General features: G+C 37.5%; 2 protein-coding genes across 2 annotated transcripts; both read left to right on the top strand.

Moving 5' to 3' along the window:
- The first annotated feature begins 266 nt into the window (after window positions 1-266).
- Window positions 267-20,150, top strand: LOC129274662 (uncharacterized). Its single transcript, XM_054911436.2, has 13 exons — window positions 267-543; window positions 2,288-2,492; window positions 3,991-4,141; window positions 4,430-4,563; window positions 9,557-9,695; window positions 10,568-10,663; window positions 12,603-12,733; window positions 13,481-13,566; window positions 14,306-14,459; window positions 15,027-15,125; window positions 15,568-15,726; window positions 17,298-17,393; window positions 17,799-20,150. Exons 1-13 carry the CDS (start codon window positions 431-433, stop codon window positions 17,859-17,861), a joined length of 1,626 nt encoding a protein of 541 aa, XP_054767411.2. The 5' UTR covers window positions 267-430; the 3' UTR covers window positions 17,862-20,150.
- Window positions 20,151-20,767: 617 nt separating this feature from the next.
- Window positions 20,768-25,275, top strand: LOC129274663 (alpha-2Db adrenergic receptor-like). The gene has a single exon (XM_054911437.2). It carries the CDS (start codon window positions 22,195-22,197, stop codon window positions 23,578-23,580), a length of 1,386 nt encoding a protein of 461 aa, XP_054767412.2. The 5' UTR covers window positions 20,768-22,194; the 3' UTR covers window positions 23,581-25,275.
- The last annotated feature ends 2,107 nt before the right edge of the window (window positions 25,276-27,382 follow it).

Genomic DNA, 27,382 nt, shown 5'->3' with positions numbered 1-27,382 from the left:
GAAAGTGGTATAACACAACCAAATCCGCATAAAATGAGTGAGCTGCTAAAACATGGTAAGAGGTCCCTTATAATAGATATATTCAAGTGTGGGGGTGAGGGAACAAATCCAACAGTCTCTCGCGTTTGCGAACGTGATATTATACATGTATGGTTTCCTTTCATTCACATTTTGTTCCGTCACTCGAGACGATTACAATAGATGAGAAATTATAGTTCTTGAAAGCGTTACAAAAGGATATCATTTTGTATTTTATGCTTGGACTTATTGAGGCATATCTAAAAAAGCCAACAGACATCTGTGATAGGTCTACAGAGGTCAATTAAGGTGTCGTTCACTTGTTCTTGAATGGGTACATGAAAGACTTGCTGTTGGAATCTCGGAGAGTAGTAGCGGGTGTCCCAAACCAAGGTTGATTTCTATTTTAAAGATGGGTTCGGATGTGTCGACTGAGGCAGAGCCTTCCAATAAAACATTCACAGGAAAAAGAGATCCAGGCCAAAGGAATTCACATCGAGTTCTTGTCGAGAAGAATAGTTTAAGGTAAGAGTCGATGTGATCATAAGCAAAAAGTCACCGAGAGGTTACCAATGACCAAGAAATTGCGATCATGGTGTTCATTATCAAGGAATTTTAAGTGGGAGTTTTAAAGTTTTGAGGTTTTGATGTTCACGCTTTCATATATTTTCACAATTACGACTTCGTAAAATTCTGGTAAAGGCTGAGATAAATGGGGAAGGTCTTAAAATCCTATATTATGATAAAAACGTGTTTTGTATTGTCTTGTCTTCCAGACAGTTGATCACAATGGCCATTAAACTTGAAAATTAATGTAGCCTTGTTTTTTTTCCGGCCATCGCATGGGCCATTGCAATACACTGGGTGACTACGCTTCTCTTTTTCGATTAGTGTATCATTATTATTTTGTTTTTTTCTCTCCTTTTCATGAGCCTTAGCCGAGGCCCCTTGTCTGAGTCTGATGTCGGAAAAGAACGATCATCCGATCCCGGGTGAACGTCAATGGAAATAAACTATTCGATTTAAAACATTATTAATATGATGAAACCGTGTTAACTTAAATTATAACGCACACAACTGCTACCAATGTCATGCGCAATGTAGTTAGAGCGTAATGCCTATGTGTATTCATCGAACGAAAAAAAAATTAGTCATAACTGTCGATGCCTCCTGCCTACTACCTGCGACAATGCTATATCAGGGTTTCAGGTATTGGGTCATTTCAAAGGCCGAGGGAACAAAAAAAACCCTGAAATGATTGGTACAAAGACCACAATACACGAACTATCAAAGCTGTTAACAGTAGGGAGGCCATCAGAGGTCGAAATAAGCATTGCCCATAAATAGCATAGATAACTTATTATATACCATGGAATAATGCAATAGTTATCAGGCTCATGCAGACGAACAGTTGATGAAGGGGTTTCAAGCAACCTTCACCTTTGAATAAGTAGAGATACTCTTCTATCTATTAAAAAACGGGTTTGTGACTTCTCATCATGGTGTAATGATAGTGAAATAGTCAAATTGGCCTATATTGCAGGGGCCCATCTTAAAAGGAGTTGTGATTGATCCGATCAATCGTATCTCTATGGAAATCCATCACTGTCATAACTTTTTCTACAGGAATTTTTTAGAATGTCCTTTGTAAAGAAAAAAAAAGAACACACCAAATTGGTCAAAAATCAATGAATTTATGAAAATACATCATATCTAGAAATTTTATGAACAAACAAACATTTTATGTGCTAACTTTGCTGGCTTTCCATAGTTACGATTGATTGGATCAATCGCAACCCTTTGTAAGACGGGCCCCTGGACTAGATTGCTCAAAACGTTGCATTTAAACCACGGCAGATACAGATATGAGTATTTGAAGTTGGGGCTTGGGCTATAAAGGCTGCTGTATTGTGTGCCCTTCAAATCAGCGTCATGGGCAAACCTTAAAATTCTTTACATCCCGGTGACGTCGGATCGGATAAATGCTCAAAATCGCATACCTTTCAACACTTAACACTTGAGACATCTTTGATTTTTCATACGGTTATAAGCTTTCTTGTCATTTTTTAGATTATAATTTTCCCTTTCTCCCTTGCAGCCCATACATTAACTTAAATGACACCACTGATCACAATCAATATCGATAAAACACTCTTGTAACATTAACGACACTCATTAGGAAATAAGAAAACCTTAAATTATGAATAAAAATAACAGTAACCCCTAAAAACAAAACTATAGAAGCATAATTTCATCCTTATCAAATCAGATTTAAGAGAAGACTCAGTCTTTTAGAGAAGAAATACGAGCTCGATGCATCAACTACAACCAGTCAGCCCACAAAGTCCACCAACAGCTTTCACCTTGGTGCCTTAACAAGTATTTCTGAAGACGATGATGTTTATTTTCCCTATGAAAACCTCGTGCTGGAAGGCGGCGGAAGCCAGGGAAATGCTTACACTGGCGCCATTATGGTAAGATATGATTTCTACTTACTTGTTCTGTATTAAACTAGTAGAGCAAAGTAAAATACGACGAAGAAATGCACATGCAGCCTGTCGTAAGTGTGTACTGCTCTAATCTAATCTGAAACGGGAAGTTCACCATGATGAAGAAAAGTTAGTTGTAAAACTAGCTGAACAAATAATAACAAAAAATTGGTGAAGGTTTGAGGAAAACCTATTAAAGATTAAGAATTTTAATTTAATATTTTGGATTTGTGACGTCATAAACGAGCAGCTGCCCGTATGTTATGTAATATAAAATGCATAAATTTGAATTTTTATGGTTCGTGATGACTTATTTAAGTTTTCTTTTAGAAACGGGTGTGAAATGATCTGTTCATTGATATACTGAAGGTACAGTAAAACTATTTTCAATTTTCTGAGAAAATGATATTTCATTGATTTTTACCAAACGATATGTAGGAAATCTGCTCGCATATGGCGTCACAAATCAAATAATTAAAATTCTAATAACTTTTTTTTATTCTTTGGTGGATTTTATTCTAAAACCTTTGGCAATACTTTTTTATTATGTTTTTCTGCTGTTTGTACAATAAACTTTTTGTCAGGGTAAACTTCTCACTTTAATCATGGTAGTGGGATTTGTCACAATAACCAAATGTGTATTCTATTTCACTTTAGTCAGTATTTTCATTTCATTCATTGTCATATTCCACTTCAGTAATATAAATATGATGAACGGATTGATTCAAATATCTAATATAAGGCTCTATAAAGAGTGAATAAAAATACAAAGAAAAAAAAAGAAACAACAGCAACCGAAGAAACAAAATATATGTTTTGGTAAACAAATAGGAAAATTTGATATTACTCATTTACTGGGTTAATGCAAGCGAATTTGATTAATTTTCTGAGATCCCTGTGTAAATGTGCCCAACTGGCTCAACGATAGATCGGTTATTTTTTCAAATCCATTTTGGAAAGTACAATAGCATCAGGAATTGATACAACCAACTACAGATGAGAAGACGCTAGAGGCTGTAAAGTAAACTTTACAGCCAAAGTGAAAAGAATCACGAACCAACCACTTCGTCATTATCACAATCACAATAGGATCAAGTTTTCGTCTCTATTCGTGCATACCGAGATCTGCTCGAGCAAGAACGAAACAATCTTTCACCCGGAATACTTCAACGCAATTTTTCGAAGACTCAGAGCCGAGATTTAATCCCCCAATATCTTACTACTACTACTACTACTACTACTAATACTACTACTACTACTACTACTACTACCTGACTACTACTACTACTACTACTACTAGTATTACTTCTACTACCACTACTACTACTACTTCTTCTACTACTACTACTACTACTACTACTTCGACTACTACTACTACTACTACTACTACTACTACTACTACTACCACTCCTAATTCTACTACTATTATCACGACTTACTAAATTTTCATAATTTTTGTTTACATTTTCTCTCCGTCAATTAGGAAATGGAACGACTCAATGTTTTGGATAAGATACGACGTTTCGCTGGTTCCAGCATAGGATCTGTGACGGCGTGTTACCTTGCTCTGGGCTACGGGTCTAGCAAATTGCTGTCTATAGTGAACGATGGTCCTCATTTCGAAGATCTCTTAGGTAACATCAATGTAGAAAGATAATCACAGAAATTGGTCATTTTGTATGTACAAGATTATTTCTGAAATGAAGATTCGAACACATTTCCCTAAATCTCACACACGGACACTATACGAAAACATAATCTTATCTTATTTTCCAACGACAGATCCGCTCACTTATATCATTTCCACGTTTTTGCGAAAACCGCAAGAAACGGAACGTCTTTTTATTCTATCCATGTGAAAAAATTCTTGATTTGATTTTCATTCAATTTCAAATACTTTAAAAATGTCTTTCTCTTTAAAGATGCAACTTGTGGAAAATTAAGCCTGTTACCGAACCTGTATCGTTACATGGGCTGGCATCCAGGGAGGTATTTCTACTCGGTGATTGGTGAGGACATTGCTGAAAAGCTCGGAGACAAAAATGCCACATTTAAGGTAAGTCGTTCGACTCACATACACCCTCAAACGATTCCTTGTTCAAAACAAAACTTATACCACATGATTTGTGACCAACCAACCCAAAACTTACAATATGTCGCCTTTCTTTGTAACCTGTTTGACCCACCTCTCACTAATTCTCTTGTTTTTCATCCCATTATCACTGTTTTGTTCCAGATCCTGTTTGATGTTGCCTGCCTCATTATTTTAATCCCTCTTGGCTTGAGGTCTTTTACTGGCCTTACTTACACTAACTTCCCTTTGTGTCTGCCTACTCCTTTTCTTTCATCCCCTTCACTAACCTGATGCTGATTGGTCTTCTCTACTCACTAATGCCCCTTTTGTCTCCTTGTTTCTAGCGTTGCTGTAGCTTGTTTGTGGTCTATATTATGGTTGTTCCACTTTATATGTTTGTCATTTTGCCTCCGACGAAGATTCTGCTAGGATCGAAAGCTTAGGCCCCTTTGTGACTTTCTAATTTACTCCATTGGCTCTCTTTTATTAGATAAGCAGTTTTCAGCAGCTTCTTTTTGCCATTGATCTCCTATTCTGCTGTTGTATCACTCCCATGTGATCCTCCTTATCTAATTTGTCTTGTTTTATCCATATATGTTTGATTTTCTGTATTTGTATTTTAGTGTTTTCTTGTTTACTTTCCTTCCATAGTTAAACTTGCATAACTTTGTTTTTTGTTTTTTTCTGGTATCTTTGTCTGGTCGATTTTACTTTTCAGCTTGATTTAATTAACGTTGTGTATTCTTATCATCATTCTGATTTAGGTCCAGTTCAAATCTACTCGACTTTTCTCATTCTTCATATTTGATTTGTTTTGAATTTCCATTTTCTTTGTTTTACACCTTTTTTATTTTTTTATTCTAGGTCTCTTTCAGCTAGATTTAATTAACTTTGTGTATTCTTATTATCATTCTGTCTTAGGTCCAGTTCAAATCTACTCGACTTTTCTCCTTCTTTATATTTTGATTTGTTATGAATATCCATTTTCTTTGTTTTACACTTTTTTTATTCTAGGTCTCTTTTCTACCATGACTAACCATCTATCTTTATTTCACCAGCTCAGGAAGATCAAGCTGAAGGCACTCAAGACCTCTTTTCACCAGGACAATTACAGATTTTATTCCCTCAATCGCATTATACCCACAACTTCATTGCACTCCCGGTCTCGGTACGCTCACACCTGAACTTCGCAAACGATGGAACCAGACCTTACATGGAGCTTCAGTTCGATTAATTAACATCCTCTCTGAACAGTGTATTGCTTCTCTTGATTCTTTTTCAGCTGACATCAGTAGCCTGGAAGACGAACTACGTTCTTGCTGTACCCAAACCCAATGGCTTCAGTATAATGATGAAATTGAATCTGATCTCTCTAAACACAGGTCTCTCCTCACTGAACGCAGGAACAAGAAAATAGGCAACCTCACAAAGAAGCGACAACGGTCGAACAGATTTAGACGACATACCAACAACAGTGATGTATCCCCCCATTTGGTTGTTAATCTCTCATCCTCCCCTCTCTCCCAAGCAGAAACCTCTCTTCTCTCTAAAGGTCTCAAGTTTTGCCCCACGCCACCAGAAGTTGAACAGATAGCTCTCAGCCAAGACCTCTCTACATTCTATCGCAGGATACGTCTCAAAGAGTTCTTTTTAGATGCACCCCCTTCTGATCCCGAGCCCTTCTACAAGAAAAGCACATGGATTCCACCTAAGAATAGAGTTCCTTCCCTTGAAACTTACATCCAAGCTGTCTCATCCCAAGTTCGCTCCACAGATACCCTCGACACCAGAGCACATGACAACCTTCCTCGAGAAGAACGCCAGGCTCTCTCATCACTCAAAAACAGGTCCGACATCATCATCAAGCCTGCAGACAAAGGATCAGCCGTCGTTGTTATGGACCGCCAGCAGTACATCGATGAAGCCATGAAACATCTCAATAATCGATCTCACTATGCACTCCTCGATTCTGACCCTACTTGTAATTTCTCCCTACAGATCCAATCGACACTGAATGACTTGAAAGAACACGAGCATCTCTCTGAGAAGGCCCACAAATTTCTCTCCCCTACTAATGCTAAACCTGCCCGCTTCTATCTCCTCCCGAAGATCCACAAACCTGGCAACCCCGGTCGACCCATCCTCTCAGGAAATGGTTCCTCAACAGAGAACATCTCCCTTTTTGTTGATTACCACATTAAGCCCCTTGTCTCACGTGCACCCTCTTACATCCACGACACTCCAGACTTTCTCAGGAAACTAAATGACATCAAGGACCAGATACCCGAGACTGCGATCATCGGCACTTTCGATGTTTCTTCACTGTACACCAGCATTCCCCACGACGAAGGTATCCAAGCATCATGTGAAGCCTTGGCCGCCAGTGGCCATTCCAGTCCCCCCATATCCGATATCAAATCTCTGATGTCTCAGGTACTAACTAAAAACAACTTCACATTCATGGGCAAGCACTACCTACAGATATTCGGTACAGCAATGGGCACCCGGATGGCTCCTTCATTCGCCTGTCTCTTCATGACGAAGCTGGAACAGCAGATGTTAGATTCAGCCCCCTGTCGCCCATGGATTTGGTGGCGTTACATAGACGACATTTTCTTAATCTGGACCAGGGATGAAGACAGCCTCCATACATTCATTGACCACATTAATTCCTTCCACAGGACCATCAAATTCACTTCTGATTTCTCCCAACAGGAAACCCACTTCCTTGATGTTACAGTCCAGAAAAAGTATAATGGTATCACCACTACCCTATACTCTAAACCCACAGATACCCACCAGTACCTCCACTCATCCAGCTGCCACCCCCGTCACTGCAAAACCGGCATCGCTTACAGTCAAGCCCTCAGACTTCGCCGTATCTGCTCCGAGGACCCTGATTTTTCCTTCCATGCCAGGAATTTGCAGAAACATCTCTGTGCCAGGGGCCACGGGGCCAGGGCAGTCCAACTGGCAATTAACAAAGTTCGTTCTCTCCCCAGATCTGAAGTTCTCAAACCAAAAAGTGACAAGGAGACCACCGACAGAATACCGCTTGTGACCACCTTCCATCCCAATCTACCCCCTCTCCGCAAAATCCTGTTTGATAACCACCACATTTTACACACTTCTGATCGTCTCCAACAGGCCGTTCCCGATACTCCCCTTCTAGCATACCGACGCCCACCGAATCTCAGGGACCTCATTGTTCGTGCTGAAGTGCCCTCCCTCACTAACCATTCTTCTCCCATACAGCATGGCACCTTCAAATGCACTAGCAACAGGTGCATCATATGTGAAATACACCTTCACGAGGGCGATACTTTCACCAGCAACTCTACCAGCCTGTCTCACCAAATCAAGGGCAACATCACATGCACTACCACTAATGTTGTATATCTCATCACTTGCAGAGTTTGTAGGGTACAATACATAGGGGAAACCAAGACCACACTCAAGAAACGATTCTACGGGCACAGATCCACCGTCAACACAGCAAAGCTGGACACTCCAGTTGGCCGCCATTTTAACCTCCCCAACCACTCCATCACTGACATGATGCTACAGGGCATCGAATCTTTAGGTACCCGTCCTGACTCAGTCCGTACTAGCAGGGAGAAGCTCTGGATGAGACGACTTCGCACCACCCAACCTCATGGCCTGAACATCCAAGAGGGGAACGACTGATTTTTCTTTCCTATCCACTTTCAATTTATATATACATATAATTTTTCCCCTCAGCTCTTTTGAATAGTTACATTATAGTTTCTTACTCTACTTTCCTCCCATATCTCATACAAGCTTAGCTCCAATTTTTCCTTCCTTATTCAGGCGATATAATAATTATTATATATATATATATATATTTGTTTTTTCTCCACTCACCTCTTTTAGATTTACCACATTTGCTTATTTACATGTATACTATGGTTTCTTCATAATACACCCACTCTCTTCTATATTTGCTTTTACCTTTTTAGGCAATTTGCTTCCTCTTTTACACATATACAGGTTTTTTTTTTTGTTTATTTATTTTTTTTTTTTTTCCTTCTATATAGTCATATGTTTTTTTTCCCGTCACACCTAGCGGATTACAATATCAGTTACACCATATGTGTTTTTATATATTTTTTCATATACATTTCTTTTTTGGTTATATTTATATACATATCACTTATAGATACATATTTACACTTACCTTCTTCTCTTAGTTTGTTTAATGCTTTATCATATATACTTATATGTCTTTTGCACATTATCAGTTGTTCCCCATTCTCTTTCTTTTTCCTTTTTTTTCCCCCCACTCTTATGCACCAGTTTATTAAGCCTTTCTTTGTAACCTGTTTGACCCACCTCTCACTAATTCTCTTGTTTTTCATCCCATTATCACTGTTTTGTTCCAGATCCTGTTTGATGTTGCCTGCCTCATTATTTTAATCCCTCTTGGCTTGAGGTCTTTTACTGGCCTTACTTACACTAACTTCCCTTTGTGTCTGCCTACTCCTTTTCTTTCATCCCCTTCACTAACCTGATGCTGATTGGTCTTCTCTACTCACTAATGCCCCTTTTGTCTCCTTGTTTCTAGTGTTGCTGTAGCTTGTTTGTGGTCTATATTATGGTTGTTCCACTTTATATGTTTGTCATTTTGCCTCCGACGAAGATTCTGCTAGGATCGAAAGCTTAGGCCCCTTTTTTACTTTCTAAAAACGAATTTTGTTTGAAAGCACATCCTAACTTTAAAATGATATTTAGTTTGGCAAAATCGATCAACAATAACCGACACAAGTAAATGCAGACGAAACTAAGCGAAGACTTTTAAAAGAATGAGAAAACAAAGTTTGAAGTTAGGGGCTCACTCAAGCAGGAGATGTGCAGTTGTGCACATTGTGTAATCTCGGTGAAGTTTCAAAGCAGTCCCAAAAATTAAATTTATCTTCCCCTCTTCCTTGTATTCCTCTTCATATCATTATCATAGGACCTTTACGATCAGAATGGGAAAGAATTATGTGTAGTGGTGACCAATCTAAGTACAATGATGGAGGAGTACTGCCACGTCAAGACTACTCCGAACATGCCCATAAGATCAGCTTTAAGAATGTCAATATCTGCTCCATGTAAGGAATATAGTTCAGGGTTACATAATATGAATAATTTGATGAATGTTGGCGTATGTGAGGGAGGGTGTGTGTGAAGAGGGTGTGTTTGTATTTGTGTGTAAACGTCCCCCTCTCCTTCTCACACACACACACCATCTCACAAACACACACACACCATCACCCTCACACACACACCCACACACACACTGCCTTGTAATTTGACAATCGGAGACTCTATCACTTATCAATAAATCAATCGCCAAAGTGTCACTGACGTACGTGTGATTACCGTGACGTCTCATACACGCAAAATTTTAAACCTAACCGGGCTCATTTTCGGACATACATACGTGAGCATTTTTAGCTAACCGGGGACACTTCCACCCACCCTAAACACATAATTTGAGATGCATTGCCCGAACGGGAACTTTTTTTTTCTTTTACAAATATTGAGTTTCTATATGAAACGGTTAAAATGAGGGGAGGAATTAATTGGCATGGTTATTAGGACTTGGGACGTCTTCGGTCTAGGACATGCTAATGATTCGAAAACTAAAAGCACAATATAATATACGCTTTATATACATGTAAGCTTTTGAATAAACTCCTTTTTAAACCAATGGAAATATTTGAGCTCGTACTTTATATTTCACACTCTTAAAAATATTCGGCAACATACTGTCCACACAACTTTCGGTTAAAACTTTATCCAATTCTGGGTAGTTTTAAACCAATAATGTGTACTTTGGGTGAAAACTACACTTTATTGGTTGAAAACTGCCCAGAGTTTGATACTTTTTTTAAACCAATAGTTGTGTGGACAGTATGTTGCCCAACATTTAAAGTGTATATTTTATTAATGTCAATATTGTTTTTTATTCTGCATGCAGTTGTATTCGTCCCTGTCATGCGGCAGCATATGGGCCGGACCGATCTCTACATCGACGGTGGTGTTTTGTGTAACTATCCAGTTCATTGTTTCGATGGCAAGTAAAGAAGAGTCCTACGTTAGGTTTTACAGGGATCCACTTAGCCCAAGCGGGCAATGATCTGGGATGGAGTTTCATAAAGCTGTCGTACCTACATTACGCAAGACTGGAACATGTTCCTAGCAGACAGTGGCGTAACAGGCGGGGGGGGGGGGGCAGGGGGGCAAGCGCCCCCCCCCCCCCCTGGCGGAGCTCACCGGGAAAATAAAAAAACGGGAAAAAGAAAAAAAAGGGGGGAAGAAAGGGAAAGGAAAGAAAAAAGGGGAAAGGGGAAAGGGAAAGGAAAAGGGAAAAGAAAACTAAGAAAAAACATAAAAAAGGGAAAACGGAAAGATAACGGGAAAAGGAAGGAAAAAAGAACAAGTGAGAAAGAGCAATTCGCCCCGATATACAAATACATTACCATGATTAGTAAGACAGGGAAATAAATTAAAGATGACAAAAAGGCAAACAAAAGCGGGAACTAAAGGCAGAATGGAATTAGCCAAAATCTAAATTGGAAAATAAAGAATAGGGACAAGATATTAACGTACACTACCGGGCTGCCGAGGATTGAGATAACGAGCGGGAAGAAACATGGATGGTATATAGCATAATGTCGTATGAAAGTCTATCATAAACTTGCTAAATCTCCAAAGGCTCTGTCCAAGAGTCAAGACCCCATGCAGTGGGGGCTCTTTATCTGTAACCTTTAATGGGTTCTATAACGGGCCCCTATATGGGCCCTTCCTGCATTAAGCTTTCGTTGAAGCACTGGCGTACCGGGGGGGTGGTTCCGCAGCCAAGGGGAAATAAAAGAAAATAAAGGAGGCAGCGAAATGAGATGAATGAAAAAAAAAATATATGACATTATATTTGCTATAATGATGTAAAAATATATCACATAATTAGAATTTCATTTTAACAGGCCTTTTTTTTTCTGGCTCGCTTCGCTCGCTAGCGACTTTTTACAAATTTTCCCACATTTGCTATGGTGTGGCCCTCACAATATTTGGTTGATTACGATACACAACTGCATTGAATTTATGTGTTGTGTTAAAGCTATATAAATATACACGCAATTTGATTAAAATAAGTGGCCATCTGTAAGGTTTAAAATGGCTTTGATATCAAGAGGTTCCGAGGCTCTGCCCTGGACCCCACCCATAAAGCACTGTTATATGGATGAGTTTGGACCATGGCCCCCAAAAGTTCTACAACCAAACAAAAAAAATGAGGAAAGAAAGGAAAGTGTATTATATTTTTCTGGATATCACGTTAAAATCTATCTTCATGTTAGATTCTCATGAAAAGGTGATTTTTTATCTCGCTCGCTCGTTTCGCTTGCTCGGGAACTATATTAAGCTACTTCTTGCCAGAAGCGCCATACTCGGCCCCCTCGAGCATATAGCGCTTCGCCCTGATGCCCACAATCATAAACAAAAATCCTGTTCACCGTGGCGTACAATAAAGATAAAAAAGGAAAGAGAGGAGGCTGAATATGATATCATCTTTTTAACATTATGTCAAAATCTATCACAAAATTGGATTTTTGCAATAAAAATGTAAAAAAAAATCAGCTCGCTCGCTTCGCTCGCTCGTTTATATATATATATTTGCCCGATACGCCATATCGCCCCCTCAAAATTTTTGCCTTATGACGCAATTGCCTGTTCCATGACATGACCGGGAAATTGTTGGCTCTTGCCCCCCCCCCCTGGCCACCGACCCATGTTACGCCGCTGCTAGCAGACAGTCAAGTAAGTAAAGCAGAATATTGCAGCTTTATCCCTTTAGCGTTATTTATGATCGAACAATAGCGTTTTACTTTACCATCGCGTCATGCAGTGGCGCTGAATTATACATACATAGAGCACGCATTAAGAGTAATTTAAAGAAAACTGTCAATTCTATCTTCAGTTCATAGAAATTACATTATTCATGTTTTCTCTGATAGGATGGTGGCTTTCTATGAAACCTGAAGACTCTCTCTTGAAGAGAATGCAACCCCTGGAGGATGCAGCCAAGCTTCTCACCAAGAAAGAGAGATTCGGAATGTTCAACAACAAAACATTGGGAATGATTATAGTAAGATTGGTATCATTATTTGTCCATATTTGTGCTGGCATTACGTTGAGGTTTAGGTGAATAGAAAATATAGATTTTGAATATCAATGATAATGATGATAATAAGAAATACATGTAGTAATTACTTTGTGCCATTGGTCAGGTATTAATTATGTAGCGAAGAAGAAGATAAACATGAATAACCCCTTCTAGAAAGAGCACAGTGCTCCACAGTGTGTTCACAGTGTGGAATACAATGTGAAATCACCTTCATACTGTTAAATTTGAGCATTTCAACAATGCGAATCACGTATTCACATAGTCGACCATGTCAAAACGCTGTGAACAGTCACACTGTCGAGGTGTCCACAGTGTGAAAATACCTTCACATTGTTAAATAGGAGCAGTTTAACAGTGTGAATAATATTTTCACATGGTCCGCAATGTGAACACACTGTGATCGCACTATGTGACACTATATTCTTTCCAGCAGGGATTGTGATCATACTCTTGAGTCGATGTAAGCTATTGTGAGATAAAGACAAGGTGGTTAACAAAAGATAATTCTCAGAGATCAGTCGAGAGCTGATTTTTTTTTATTTATTTTATTTTTTGCATACCTCATGTACCTATAAGATAGACCAAACTACCCTTATTTCGACATTCTGTTTTTTTATATTGATTTAAACCTATCACGAATGCTTGAATAACCCAGAGATCTACCCCACAGACGCAAGTATTATTATATCCTTTCTCTTTTGTCAACAGTACAGTGATTATGATTCCCACGTACTTGCGACCAATCCCGACTTAGAAGCACCAGTAGCACCTATACCAGACACAAAACTTGCCAGGTGAGTTTTTGTATTGACCGTGCTTTGGAAATTTGCATGAAACGAATTTATTGAAAAAGTTTCAAATACGACTGGAGCACTTTTTTCCTTATGCCAGGACTTTATTGATTTCAAATAGCCACCCATGTAGTATAGAGGGGTAATTGGATCGAAACCCTTCTCGAAGAAATGGTAAAGGCGATTCTATTCTTTCAAGTTTAAAAAATGAAACAACATGATGGGAGTGGAGTCTTGGGCTTATACGACATCTGTCGCGATCATGCATTGAATATGAGCATTTCTTATACCGCAACAGAAACACAGAGCAAGGCGAGAACCTTCAACTATCTATTCATCTACTTGTATCCTCGTTTCCAACAACATGACTTAGATATGGATATAAATGTACCTAACTTTGGATAAAATATGAGAGACGTTAATTCAAGTAATCCGCCTGTTCATTGATATCAAAAGGAAAAGAAGAAAAACGTTTTTTCTTCAATACTCTTCTGTGTTTTCAAGTAACATGTGTGTGTCTTCCTTTGTAAAAAATTACCTCCTGGTGCAGTTCAATTTCCGGTGTCTGTATTTAGGACTTGAGCTTAATATTTTGCTTTTAAACACAACTCTTTTCGCCTGTTGAGCATACAGGCTGCGGCATGTGTACCCGACACAGTTGTCTCCCTCCTCGGCTGCAGTCGTTTCCTTTATTTCCAATTCTGATACATTTTAATGTATAACTGACTTTTATTCCATCTAGAGCACACCAACATCTAAAAATGAAGAAAGAATTGAATTGTAAACATCATCGTCTCGTGACAGACGCAATGACGAGATTTCTCAAAGTTCTGGATCAAAACTGTTTGGAAGGTACAACAATTAATAAGAACGAATTCCTTCAAGCCTTCAAAAATGTAAGTGTATAATATTTTGAACTAATCCCAAGACTAATAAAAATACACTATAGTCCACGAAGTTAAATAAAACTGATAAACACGAATATTAGAAGTCAATTGAGACTATAATTTTTTGTCAATGATAATCTATTAATCAAATTTCGGGGCCTTATGATATGAATGATATCTTTAAACATTTTTTTTCTTGTAATTTATTACTTAACCAAAATCTGGTCCATGTTTTACAACATGGCAGTACCAAAATTACAATCTCCTTATACATGAACTCCTTAATATCGCTAGCCTATATTCGGGAATAAACATGGTTTTAAGAACTAGAAACGCGAGTTACGCGACATTTGCTTGGTTGACAGTACTGACTGAATCTTTCATTTATCTTCTGGTAAATATTGGTTTTTGTTTTATTCTTCACGCCATATTCTATCAGTGTTATTTTGGGATAACACTTATTCTGTATAATCAAGAAATTATGATCGCTCTATCTCTTCTTCTTCTTAGAAATATCTTACCCAGTCTGCTTTTTTTTCTAAACTTTCTTAATTTTGCCTCTCCCATTGCATTTAGAATGAGGAGTTCACATCGGACCACGCGAGTATTCTCTTCGGTGAAGACCTCACTGTCCAAGAAATATTCACCAGTATTGATGCCAATTCTGATGGGGAGGTATGTTTAGGAAATCATCGTATTCACGAAGCTTACCATTTTACATTTATTTTTTCTCGAACGAAATGATAGGAACATCCCCCCTGTGCAAGAAAAAAAGGCATTACCTTACCCCAATTGTAGAGTAGATACTACACAACCTCAGTAATCCATACGAGAATATACGCTTTCTGGCATGAATTCAGAACCTTAGGAATAAATAGTTTGATATAAGTTCCAATATTCGAAGTCAAAACCCGACCCATTCCTCATTTTTTGGAAAGAGAAAGCCCGCTCTGACTACAGTAATCGGGTTTGTTTAGGGGAGATGCCCCAGATCCGACCCCCCCCCCCATTTTAAAAGTCATACTTTTACGCAATATTCCGTTGTGTTACATAGATCCTCAACGACATGATGGGAATGAATGTATAGTACAGTTTTATGAATTTATTTTATTTTTAGATCGATTTCAACGAGCTTATGTCTTTAGCTGAGCAGGAAGGCGTAGGAATCCAAACCCATCACATTGGAACAGGACATCAAGAGCTCACGAACACGACTGAGTATCTCGCTGGTATATTCAAAATGCTTCTCATGAATGTAAAAAGAGCTTTCCTAGAGGTAAACCACTTTTGATACTATCTCCCTGTGCCAATATAAACCCATGGGCCCGTATTCTGATAGCAGGTTGTACTTAAACCCAGGTTTAAAGTTGTGGTTTAAGTATGGACAGCCAATCGTTACATAAATCACTTACAGTAGAGATATCATACTTGAGGTCATTTGGCTCTCAGATCATTCATAATTGTCTAGGAAGTATAAATAGATGATTGTCTTCACCATCGATGAATCAGGAAAGAGCAAAGTAAGCATAAGAAACATAGAACTTAATAAAAATACTTTTGGCTTCCCATACTTAAACCACAACTTTAAACATCAGTTTAAGTTAAACCTGCATCAGAATACGGGCCAGTAACTTTAGAACAGTGGTATAGTGGCAATGACACTTGTTTGTTTGGATAAGCTTGACAAGGATTCATGTTTGGTGTACTTGGATTTCTGTTGGAAAGAACACAGTTTCCCATATCGTGTGCAACGGTGTGAAATCACCTTCACACTGTTACACAAGAGCACTTCACCAGTGTGAATCACATATTCACACAGTCGACCATGTGAACACGCTGTGAACAGTCATATTGTCGAGATTCATCATGAAACATTGATATTTTGGACACAACGGCAAAGGACATGTATGAGAAAAGATATATTTGCATGGGTTTAGAACCAATATCTGACCATACATTCTTTTCTCATCAGTTTGCTATAGACTAGTCCCGTGGGGGGGGGGGGGGGCAGTCAAATGTATTGCTGTACACACGCGTGGCCAAATTATTTCCAAACACCCCCTAAACGAGTTTTTCTCTGTGTGCAAAATAACCCCCTAAAACAAGGTTTTCGCGGGCTTTATTTACACATTTTGGCCCCTAAACAAGTTGTCGCCAGAATATGACCCCGGGGAAAAAGCTTGGGGAAAAAAGCATGATACTTTTGTCAATGACTGTCCTGGTATGAGAATAGTTGCTTGGAAATAAATGTTACCTGACAATGTAATTTCATCGTTACTACCCTCTTGTAACAAGTGTTTTCTCTAAACTAAAACAATACAAATGCTGCCACCACAAGGGTATTATAGGTAAGGATAGATGTCCTTACCCTTGCAAACGTATATTGTGCTTATAGTCTCTAGAAACCTGATGAGTTTGTTTAACACATAGATTTATTTTATTGTATGTGTTTTGCCAAACTTTAAACTTAATAGTCAAGGTAACAACACAAATAACTTATCAAATCCTTAAAAGAAAATTGCAATGCAAAAAAAATGGAAAAGGATGGAGGAGTGTTAAATCCACATTTATTAGTTTCATATTATTTATCATTTATCGATTTTTGCTACCTTTTCACAAAAAACTAACAAAGACAATACATTAAACATCGTATGTAAAAAAGAAATGACAAGCAACTCAAGGAACAAATTAAACAAGGTTACAGATGTGAAATTACACTTTATATCAACAATACTGAGGATGGTGGTAGATTTGATATCCATGTACATTTGAGTGAGTGGTTTCAGAGAGGAATTTTTTATCAAGGTTCTGATCATTGTATTTTATTTGTTTTTATTTCATCTGTAGGGCAATGATATTGAAAGAACGGTTCTTATTAATACCGTGTATGTCAAATCCTTAGACTTCAGCCCAGAGAAGGAAGACCTGGACTTTTTAGTAGAGGTATTTCATTTCGAGTCTTAAAGGCATTTTTTCTTCAATATATATAATAATAAGCAGGAAAGCTGGAGACTAGACTTGCCTGGGTTTCATCAGAACAAAGCTTTTGGCAATCGGGCCTTATTCAGGTATCTGGAGATATATAAGAGAAAATGGCTAAAATACACAAACAAATTCATCATGTGAGGATACACATAAACAAAATAGGTTAATTCATCAATGATTCTTGATTAACACTAAATTATACTTATTAAAGTCAATCACGTTCTGGCAGGCGTCTTATAAAAATATGTATGCGGAAGAATTCTTATGAATGGTGTATATATAAATATCATTCTTTCTCTCTTCGATTCTTCCTTTTATTTCCATTTTCTAATTTCTATCTTCTTTTTTATTTCGCATAAACAGCAAGGGCGTCGTGGACTCCAGACATTTCTCAGGTATCAGAAGAACAAAGGAACAAGGCTGTGAGGGGAAATATTCAAGAATCATCATAAATTGTACACTGTCCAAACAATTATCCCCCCAAAAGTCTGACGTGGAGGCCTGCAGACGTTCCTCATGTGCAAAAGAAACAAAGCTGGGAGGGAATAATTTGATAAGTTATCATCATGCAATACAAAAAGTTTGAGTTTGATATCTCATTTTGTGTAACCAAGCCATTTACCCACAATGAAACCTTACTTTCAGAGTCATAGCTACATGAATAAAGAGAGATGGTATAATCATGGAGATATAGCTCCATGGACAATACTATGAATAAATTGTTAGGAGTTTAAACAGTGCGAAGTGGATTGAAAAGTAAGGGTAGAAGAAGGAGGAGGGGGGGGAGAAGATGAAGAAAAAAGAAAAAGAAGAAGAATTGGAAGGAGGAGGAGAATTAGGAGGAGAAGAAGAAGAAAAGGAAGAAAAAAAGATGAAGAATGAGAAGAATTAGGAGGAGGAAGAGAAGAAAAGGAGATATGGGAAAGAGAAGAGAAAGAAGAATATAAAGAATAAGAACAAGAAGATAAAGAAAATAGGGAAAACAAAACAAGAAAAAGAAAAAAGGAAAAAATGAGAAAAGAAAGTAAGAGGAGGATGAGAGGAACAGGATAAGACATTAATATTTAAGAAGTAATCAGTTAAAATCTTTGACCAATGTGACATTTTTACAAATTCTAATCTCGTACTGCTATTATAGTGTCGATTTTTATGTGTTTGTACTTGCGGCCTTATCCGTCCAATAACGCCGGATTTTTTTCCACATCGAAAATAAGTCTTTTTTAGGATATAACCTGCCGTTGCAGGTTTAAAACGAACATGATCATTGTTTCGAGTGTGTCAGGCTCTGCGTTGTCTTTGCAATAATTATAGTAAATTGACAAAAATGTGCCATAACAAGGTGTCAATCAATAGTTAATATTTATCTTCATTTAATCTGACGTTTACTGTAAATATGAGTTAATGACGTATGGAATTGTTATATTTTGCTTGTAGATATTTATTTTTAAAATTCGATCTTTTGTCAAATATCGAGTACAGAGCATGATTATGGGTCCGAGTCATTGGAAAACATTAAATAAAAATGGCAAGATAATGACACCCAGACAAATGTTTCTTATTTTTATTTTTCATATTTTGTAATTATTTAATATATATTAAGCATATTTCTTTATATCACAATCATGCACATACAACACGGTGTGTCGTAATCGTTTGTGTTATTTTGAATTGGATCTGAAATGTCCTCCATATTATCACCCGTATAGATAAAAGATCTACAGAACCATCGAAATTCAGGCATATCATTTCATGTACAATCATTCGCTTTTTTACCAAGTTCTTGTATTAGATTTAGATCATCCGTGTTTGCTTGTCATTGACATATTTATGCATTTATTAAGGTGTCCCATTTTTTTTTACTTGTATAATATTTCAACAATATATTAAGCATTAATAACATTTATATCTATTTAACTTATTTTATGTAATGGCTGTATAAACGCATTTGTCAATCACTTTTTACATGCTAGATTCCAGCTTGAGGCAGTTGTTTGTATATAATTGTATAATGGTGCAGTTGCGACCAAAACATGGAAAACTATACCGACGGACGGCGCCCGTCTATTAACAGGGTGGTGGAGGGGGGTGTGCAAAGAGAAATTATTATTTGGGATGTCATTTTAACAGCAGTTGAAATACATGGGTCATGTAGATCGATAACATTGCCCTTGCTTTTTTGGATCTTATTTTTTATTGTTCTTTTATGCGTAGTTTTTCTCTCTTTTTCTTCACTTTTTGAAGGAAAAAAATCACGGGGGGCGGGGGTGCCTCCCGATAGAACTGTCCTGCCAGAGGAAAGCATTATTACGAGTACATTTTGCATTTAATTCTAGCTATTCTGAATCAAACAGGAAAATCAACGCTGGGATTAATTAGTAAGTTTTTATTTAAAAAAAACAGAGAATTGCGAGAAACAGTTTCAGTTGATTTTAACGTTGATATTCTGAATTTCTACATTCATTTGGTATTTATAAAGGTTCAATGTCTTGTGTAGTTGTCCAGTATATTGTTTCCCCATTTTGATATATCTATGTGGTTCATCTCAGGGTTTTTTATATAAGTTTTTGGGGATGATTATTTTTAAGAAGTCATTAAAACTGGTGATTTATGATCGTCCCACCAGAGATATTATTTTATATCACTTGTTTGTCTGTACATTATGTATGAATATTTCATCGGAAACTAATAAATGAAATGAAATATTTCTCTGACAAATCTAGAGCGTGCATGCTGCCTGGGCATGTCGGATGTGATTATTACCTTATCAAACATTTATGTAAGATTGCGACAGTCGTTTTTTTTTCAAACTCTAGAAGTAAAATAGTTAACCAACCCACAGTTTTGTTTTAAATCAACATACTACTGCGTATGCATTTGTTTCATGTCACTTATAACGTGTTCCATGTGAACACGACAGCAAAAAATGGCATGATAAAAATGAGAGAGGTATTAAACAAACTCGCGCTTCGCAAAAATTTGTTTCAGTTATTATGCAATGTCGTAATCGATTGCAACATTGCGTAATAACTGACCCTAGTTAAGAAAGGGAAAATTTTAGAATCCATCAAAGGGAAAGTTGTTCACATGTTACATCACAAATATTTGTCACATTGCCAATGAAAGGATCTCAATAGCATATTCAAATGCTCATAACTTTCTCATTATTTGTCAAATTTTTCTCAAATTTTCTTTGATCTTATTCTTTGATTTTTCTGTTTCCACAAAAGCCAACTTGTTTTAAAGGTTTAATTATCCTTTAATGTCAATGCATCATCTATGTATTTAGAATTATTGGATTCATAATAATTCGTTTCTTAGCAATCAGTCATTCGAATTACGTGCGCTGACATCAATGACCTGGCGGGGGAACCCTAGTCGGGAGGGACAGATATTAGACAACTGAAAAAAATGGTCATCAAATTATCCGCCCCCTTGGGTAGTGGCTGACTACAAAGCTTCAACACAGCAGAATAATAGATTGAGGTTAGCGAGGCGAGATGGAATTCCATTTGTGATTTGGTTTTCGGGGTTTCTATAATAAACAGAAATTCAATGCACGTTTTTTTTGCATTGATGCTCCCGAATACAATCATTCTTTTATTTGTGTCACATTAATATTTCCTGAAGCGAAGCGAACAGAGTGAACACTATCTTCAGAAGGCAACCGGAGCTGAAGGGGAATTTATATGTAAGTCATGGGACGTGGTAGCATTCAGAGAACAAAAAGGAACGAGGGCTAGGTATAGTTTGGACAGGATAGTTCTGTGAATGTGTGTGTTGTTTTTTTTCCGAACAACTCTTCTATGTTGCATGTCTCCGGAATATGTTTGATGACCGACGTCTCTGCCTACAATGGTTCGATGGACTGTAGAGTAAACCAATGTGCCACTGATTCTTCAATTAATATCTCGTTTTTATAATTGCCAATAGTGTCCGGAATTTAATGGCATGTTTGCGGAGTATTATTCCTGCATTACCTCCATGGGAAACGGACTACATCGTCACACGTGACAATTTATGGTTTAGTCTATCAACAATAGAAAATAAATAAATGGAACAGAGCTGAATGGAATATCATCAGATTTAAAATGCCAAAGTCCTGTTAGGATTAGGTTTGTCTATTGTTTTTGCAGCAGTCCATAATGTAGGCCTATATGTACAATGCTATTCTCACCTACCACTCTAATCGGATCTCACTTAATTGCTTCACAGGACGATTACCTCCGATGGTCATGGACAGGAGTTTTTTATATTCTCCATTGAGACTAATTTCAACAATTTGAAAAGGAAACCATTACCACTGACATTTTTTGGCATCTCTACAGTCAAAGCAAAAACCAACAGCATAGGTCTTCAGAATCCACCTTTTTTTGGAATCAAGACCAAACTCTTTGTCATAAAGTCAACGGTCAGAGAAGAATTTCAGAATCAATTTCTGCAGTACGCATCACAGATAATCCTTATGTAGGACGAGACTAATTTGAACATAGACAGATTTGACAGACACCATCATCACCACTGAAGGTCTTTTACTTTGGCATATCAGCAGTCAAAGCCAAAACCAATATCTCACGTCTTCCCTTTGTACTTAAAAGAGTCAAGACCAAACTCTCTGTCACAAACTTAGTCATATAAGAACTTCAGAATCAATATCTGCAGTGAGCATCAAAACCCTCCATCACAAAGCCACCCTCTTTAAACCCCTTCGTTGATCTGGATAAATAACTCATTTGGTAGCAGATGACGGATATCTACAACCATGCCACTCTATGATTATTCAAGTTACGACGAAGGTGTAGAGCAGGACACCATCACCGTCTGCAACATGACATTTAACATTGAACCTGGAGAGTACATCCTGCATGACTACGCTCCTCGTGTCATATTAGCTCTTTTTGTCCTTGCCATTTTCCTGGTCGGAACCCTTGGAAACCTGTTTGTCATTGTTGCCGTCATCTTATCCAAACGTTTACAAACTACTACAAATGTTTTCATTGTAAACCTGGCTGTCTCTGACTTCTTGACAGCATTGTTCTTACCCGTTCATGCTTCCACGCTTTTAAGTAAATCAAGTTGCTATATTCCTGATCTACTCTGCAAGTTTGTGGCAGCAGCCACCTTGACAACCCTCGGGTGCAGCGTTGTCACTTTGGCTGCAATCGCCTTTCATCGCTTCACTGTCCTTTATGGCATCATGAAACCTAAACCCAAATTCAACAATGTATTTCGCACCCGCAATATCTTGATCATGGTTTTATTCACGTGGCTCTACCCCATCGTTCTCATGTTCATCATACTTCCTCTAAATGTTGGATCCTTGGGTTATGCTCTCCAGTACAAGGTGTGTGCACAGAACACTGAAAATGACAATTCAGACTTCTTGACCCTTGCAGTATGTCTCCTTGTTCAGTTTCCTGCCTTTGTCGTCATCATTGTTTGTTATATCAACATCTTCAAAATGCTAAGACGTCATCAACACGAGATGAACGCTATCATGACTCCTTCGGTCAGGAATGAGAACAAGAAGAGTGAGGTCAGAATAACGATCACTGATGATTCGTCAAAGGAACAATCAGATGCTGCATCAATTGGTATCGTCAATCCTGGTTTTGATGAAAGCGATGGCTTCAAATCTGCACCTGCTGCAGATCAGGAAGTCTTAAAGGAACCTTCAGATGCTGATCATAATGATGACAACCAACCGGGAAACGGTGAACATTCAATAATACCTTGTGAACCTACAGATCAAGACAGCTCAATGTTTAGAGAGATACCCCCTTCAGGTAGGACGGAAAACAATACTCAAACCCTCACTTGTGATAACCTCGCAACAGAACAACAGAAACTTCGCTTCAAGCTGCAACGCAAGCTAACCATCAATATATTCATCATCATTTGTGTGTATACCCTATGCGTAATGCCACCAGCTGTAATATATCTCATACCTAGCAGTGATCCAGCTGTTCCTTGGTTTACAATTCTGTTCCTCTGTAATGTTTGTGTCAATCCCATCATATATGCTTTGAGGCATCCTACCTTTAGGGAGGTCCTCATTTGCATGGTTAAATGCAGGTACATAGACATTCCTGAACAGTCATCATTCTTGATATACCTGCGCTATTCTATGAGCAACAAGAGAAATTAACCTCATCCTTTTAGCAAGAGACAATAATAACATCTCTTGGAAACTGTACATGCATGCAGTGGTGTTCAAAACTTGGTGAAACCCACCAGAAAATTTAACATATTTGAAGTGTTAAAGTTCTGCCATGTTTTAGATATTTAAATGTGAAGTCAGGTGATAAAATATCACATTCTACAAAGTTTGTTTCTCTGGGCTCGCCAAACATTGTAGTGTTGTTGTCTACATTCAAGACTCATCATGAAGGAGTTCATTTCGTGGTGGGGTTCACTATCTTTTAAGCACAACTGTATATATTAAGAAGTGATATTGGTACTTAGTACTCGGGGGGGGGGGGGGGTGTTTCACAAAGATTTGAATATGACTTGAGAGTAATTCCTAATCACCGCATTGGTCAGATCATGCCAAGAGGACACTCAGTACAACTGTGTATTGATCAATAAGATTGCGCATTGCATGTACGTGTCATGCGACTCTAAGTCATACTTAAATCTTTGTGAAACACCCCCCTGGGCCCTGTTACACAAAACTTAGCGATTAATCATGTGACTGATTGCCATGATTGATTCAATTGCATCGATTATTGTGTATGATCAATTATAAATTTCAGTGGCATGATCAATTCAACACTAAGTTTTATGTTGTGGTCCATGGTATTCAACTGTTGCAAATAAAAATCAACGTCTAGTACGAAAAAAGGGAATGTGTAAACATAAATGTTATCAGTTTATGCATTTATTTTTACAGTATCTATTTACTCTCTCATACTTAGCAAATTATATCACATGAGTGAATGTATGTACACATGGTTTGAGATAGGAATACAGGGTCTCTGCTCTTTGTCAAAATCAACTAGCACCACATGTTCTTTTTAAATTTGACAGTTTATGAGATCAAAATATCTGAGCATTTCAAAACCAATTTCTAGAGGTACCTATCTTCCACCATGGATATTTTTAAAATCAGTTACTAGCATAGTGACCTTATGACTTTACCATTATGAATCGATGGCCAGATTGATTGAGGTTTATCAACACTACCAATACAATGTGTCATGTAATTGTCTGAATAACAGTCTGCAAAGTTATGTTAAATAAATGGTAGCATTTGTTTTCTTACTGTGTATCGAAGCAAGAGGTGGAATATAAAGTTTATTGGTCACTAGAAACTCATTCCACTCAAGGTAATAATGGACAATACCTGTTTATACTAGGTGTACACCTACATGTAATAGCTTTAATCCTCTCTTTTTCTGTCTTTTTTCCTATTAAGCGCATAGAGATGCCCATGGGTAGTGATATGTGCTATACAAGCAATGTCGTATTATTATTATTTCATTATGATTCCAACTCTCCAATGAAAGCAAATGATAGTAAGACTATCAGTTAATGAACAGATTCATACATGGGGCTAGGTTTATACAAGAAATCATGGTAACCATCCCATTATCATTCAACAATGACAATTATGTTTCATCCAATATACATGTGCAGTAGATAAATGAATGGGTCATTGGGACGACAATATATTTGATTTCATGAATTATATATAGCACATTATCATAGAGAAATCATGGTTACCCTTTCCATTATCATTCATTATTTGTGATTTCTTTTCCAATATTGTGTGTACATGTACAGTGGAAACTGTATGAGGTAATTCGAACTTAAACTAAATATAATTTCATCAATATCGTAATACCACTTTTTCTTCATGAGAATCAGAGATCCATATTTTTGTAGTACCTGATTGTATTGTGTATGGTAGCAAAGTTACTGGTAAATGAAATGCCACATTTGCACTGAAAAAACCTACTCCAAATCGACCAATGGTATGGCATTGCGGCAGGCAAAACTTTTTTTGTTTGTTTTTTAATTTGTTTATTTCATTATTATTATTTTCATTTCATTTTATTTATTTATTTCTGTATTTTATTTTATTTTATTTTATTTTTTTTTTTTTTGGGGGGGGCCTACTTAACGATCTTATTGTTTAAATCTGCAACATTGAATAAGCTTTAACACTAAGAAGAATGTGGATTCACAGGGATCCTTTTTTTAGTTTCCAGGGCTTCTTTGAGCATTTTGGGGGCTAATTTGCCCCCAGCCCCCATGTTATTTTATTTCTGCATTGGAATTAACGTAAAAGCTTTTTTGGTCTGGAGTCGGTGCCGTTGGTGTGAAAATAGCATGGTAGTTAGAATGTGAAAAGAAATGAGGTCAGGGGAGTATAAGAACATTCCTTTCATTGCCTCCTCTGTCATTGTCATCTCCACCAATCATAATGACACTCAGGGCCATCAGGACTATTTACATTGCCCAATCATCTAAATCTTACCCTCTTCATGTGCAAACACCCACTCATTTGACATGGAACGCAAACTCAATGAAAGTCAATACTCCCTCCATTTACAAGAGCATATATCCACTATCAGCTCAGACAAAGAATGTCATGGGCCAAATTGCTTGTCGACAATAGTGACATCATCTTCCACATCATCAATAGTGACACTATTACGCTCATGCTTTGGCCAAAACATGTCTTTGTCATAGTTGATTGAGGAGACTCTATCAACTTATTTCAATGAATTGTACTTGAACTTTTAAAATCAGACTCATAGAATATGACAGTACATTTAATTGAAATAAACACATGACGATAAGTCGGGGCTATGTGTTGTTGAGACTAGTATAGCATCGATATGCATAAAAATAATGAAACCTTTTCAGCAATAGGCATATACCATACCTGCCAACCTTTGATAATAAAAAATCAGTATCAATACTACGAGGGCACCGAGTGGGTGTCCGGCCCGTTTTAACGGTAGGCCTAGGGGCTCTTTGCATTTTCAGCATGTAAGAGTAGCGCATTTCCCTACACTTTTTAAAGCAAATATACCCTCATAATCTACCTTTATGTAATTTAATATCATTTGTCAATTAAAAGAAGGTCTTTAAATATCACTTTTGTGACAAAAACACACCCAGTTTCATGCAGGTGTGATTTGTTTTCATTTAAATCTATGAATTTTTCTTGTTCACCAGAGGCAGAGCTCTCAAAAACTTTAATTTCCAGTCGTTTATGCGTTAGTCGCATCTTGATATGAGCCGTGCATGCGTTAGTCGCATCATACAGCCGTTTCAATAATTTCAACACTATATTGATTAACCCAAAAATCAGAATTTTGGTTTCAAAATTCGGAATTCGGAATGGAGGTATAAAATCGGTATAATTCCGCCAAAATCGGAATGGTTGGCAGGTATGGATTATACTCAAGGATACACGTTTGTTTGCTAAGGGTATTTTAAAAAAATAAAAATTCAAGAAATAGGGTATTAATCTCAGACAGTAGACAATAAAATCTGCAGAAATAGCTGTTGTGGCCATGAAAGAAAAGTTTCTCTGATTTTTATATGAATGTTACGCAGTTCTCAATGAGACATATACTAATGAGGCAAGTTCATAAATCCTAGGAAGATCGACATAGAGGACATATGACATTCAAATGCACGATGACTTCTTAATTGACGCAAGCAACATGTATTGTCAGTGTACGATTGAAATGTATAGCAGAATTCAAGATGCCTTAATTGAAGAGTGGTCTGAATTTGAAGTCTAAAGCCCCGAGTCTGACATTTGTGAATTGATGTTTTTCTTCCCTGTTGATTAGTTTCAATCAGGGTCTGTGCTAGCAGACTGGATATAGACAAGCCAATTGGTCTAAAAGAGTCAGATCATTCAAGCTTTAGAGACATAGGTTAATGTTCAGAGCATAATCACATTATAAAAGGATTATTTCATTAAG

Source organism: Lytechinus pictus, chromosome 13 (assembly GCF_037042905.1).
Source record: "Lytechinus pictus isolate F3 Inbred chromosome 13, Lp3.0, whole genome shotgun sequence".
Lineage (NCBI taxonomy): Eukaryota > Metazoa > Echinodermata > Echinoidea > Temnopleuroida > Toxopneustidae > Lytechinus > Lytechinus pictus.
The sequence above is the reverse complement of the archived record's forward strand: the minus strand, read 5'-3'. Positions and strand labels throughout refer to the sequence as shown.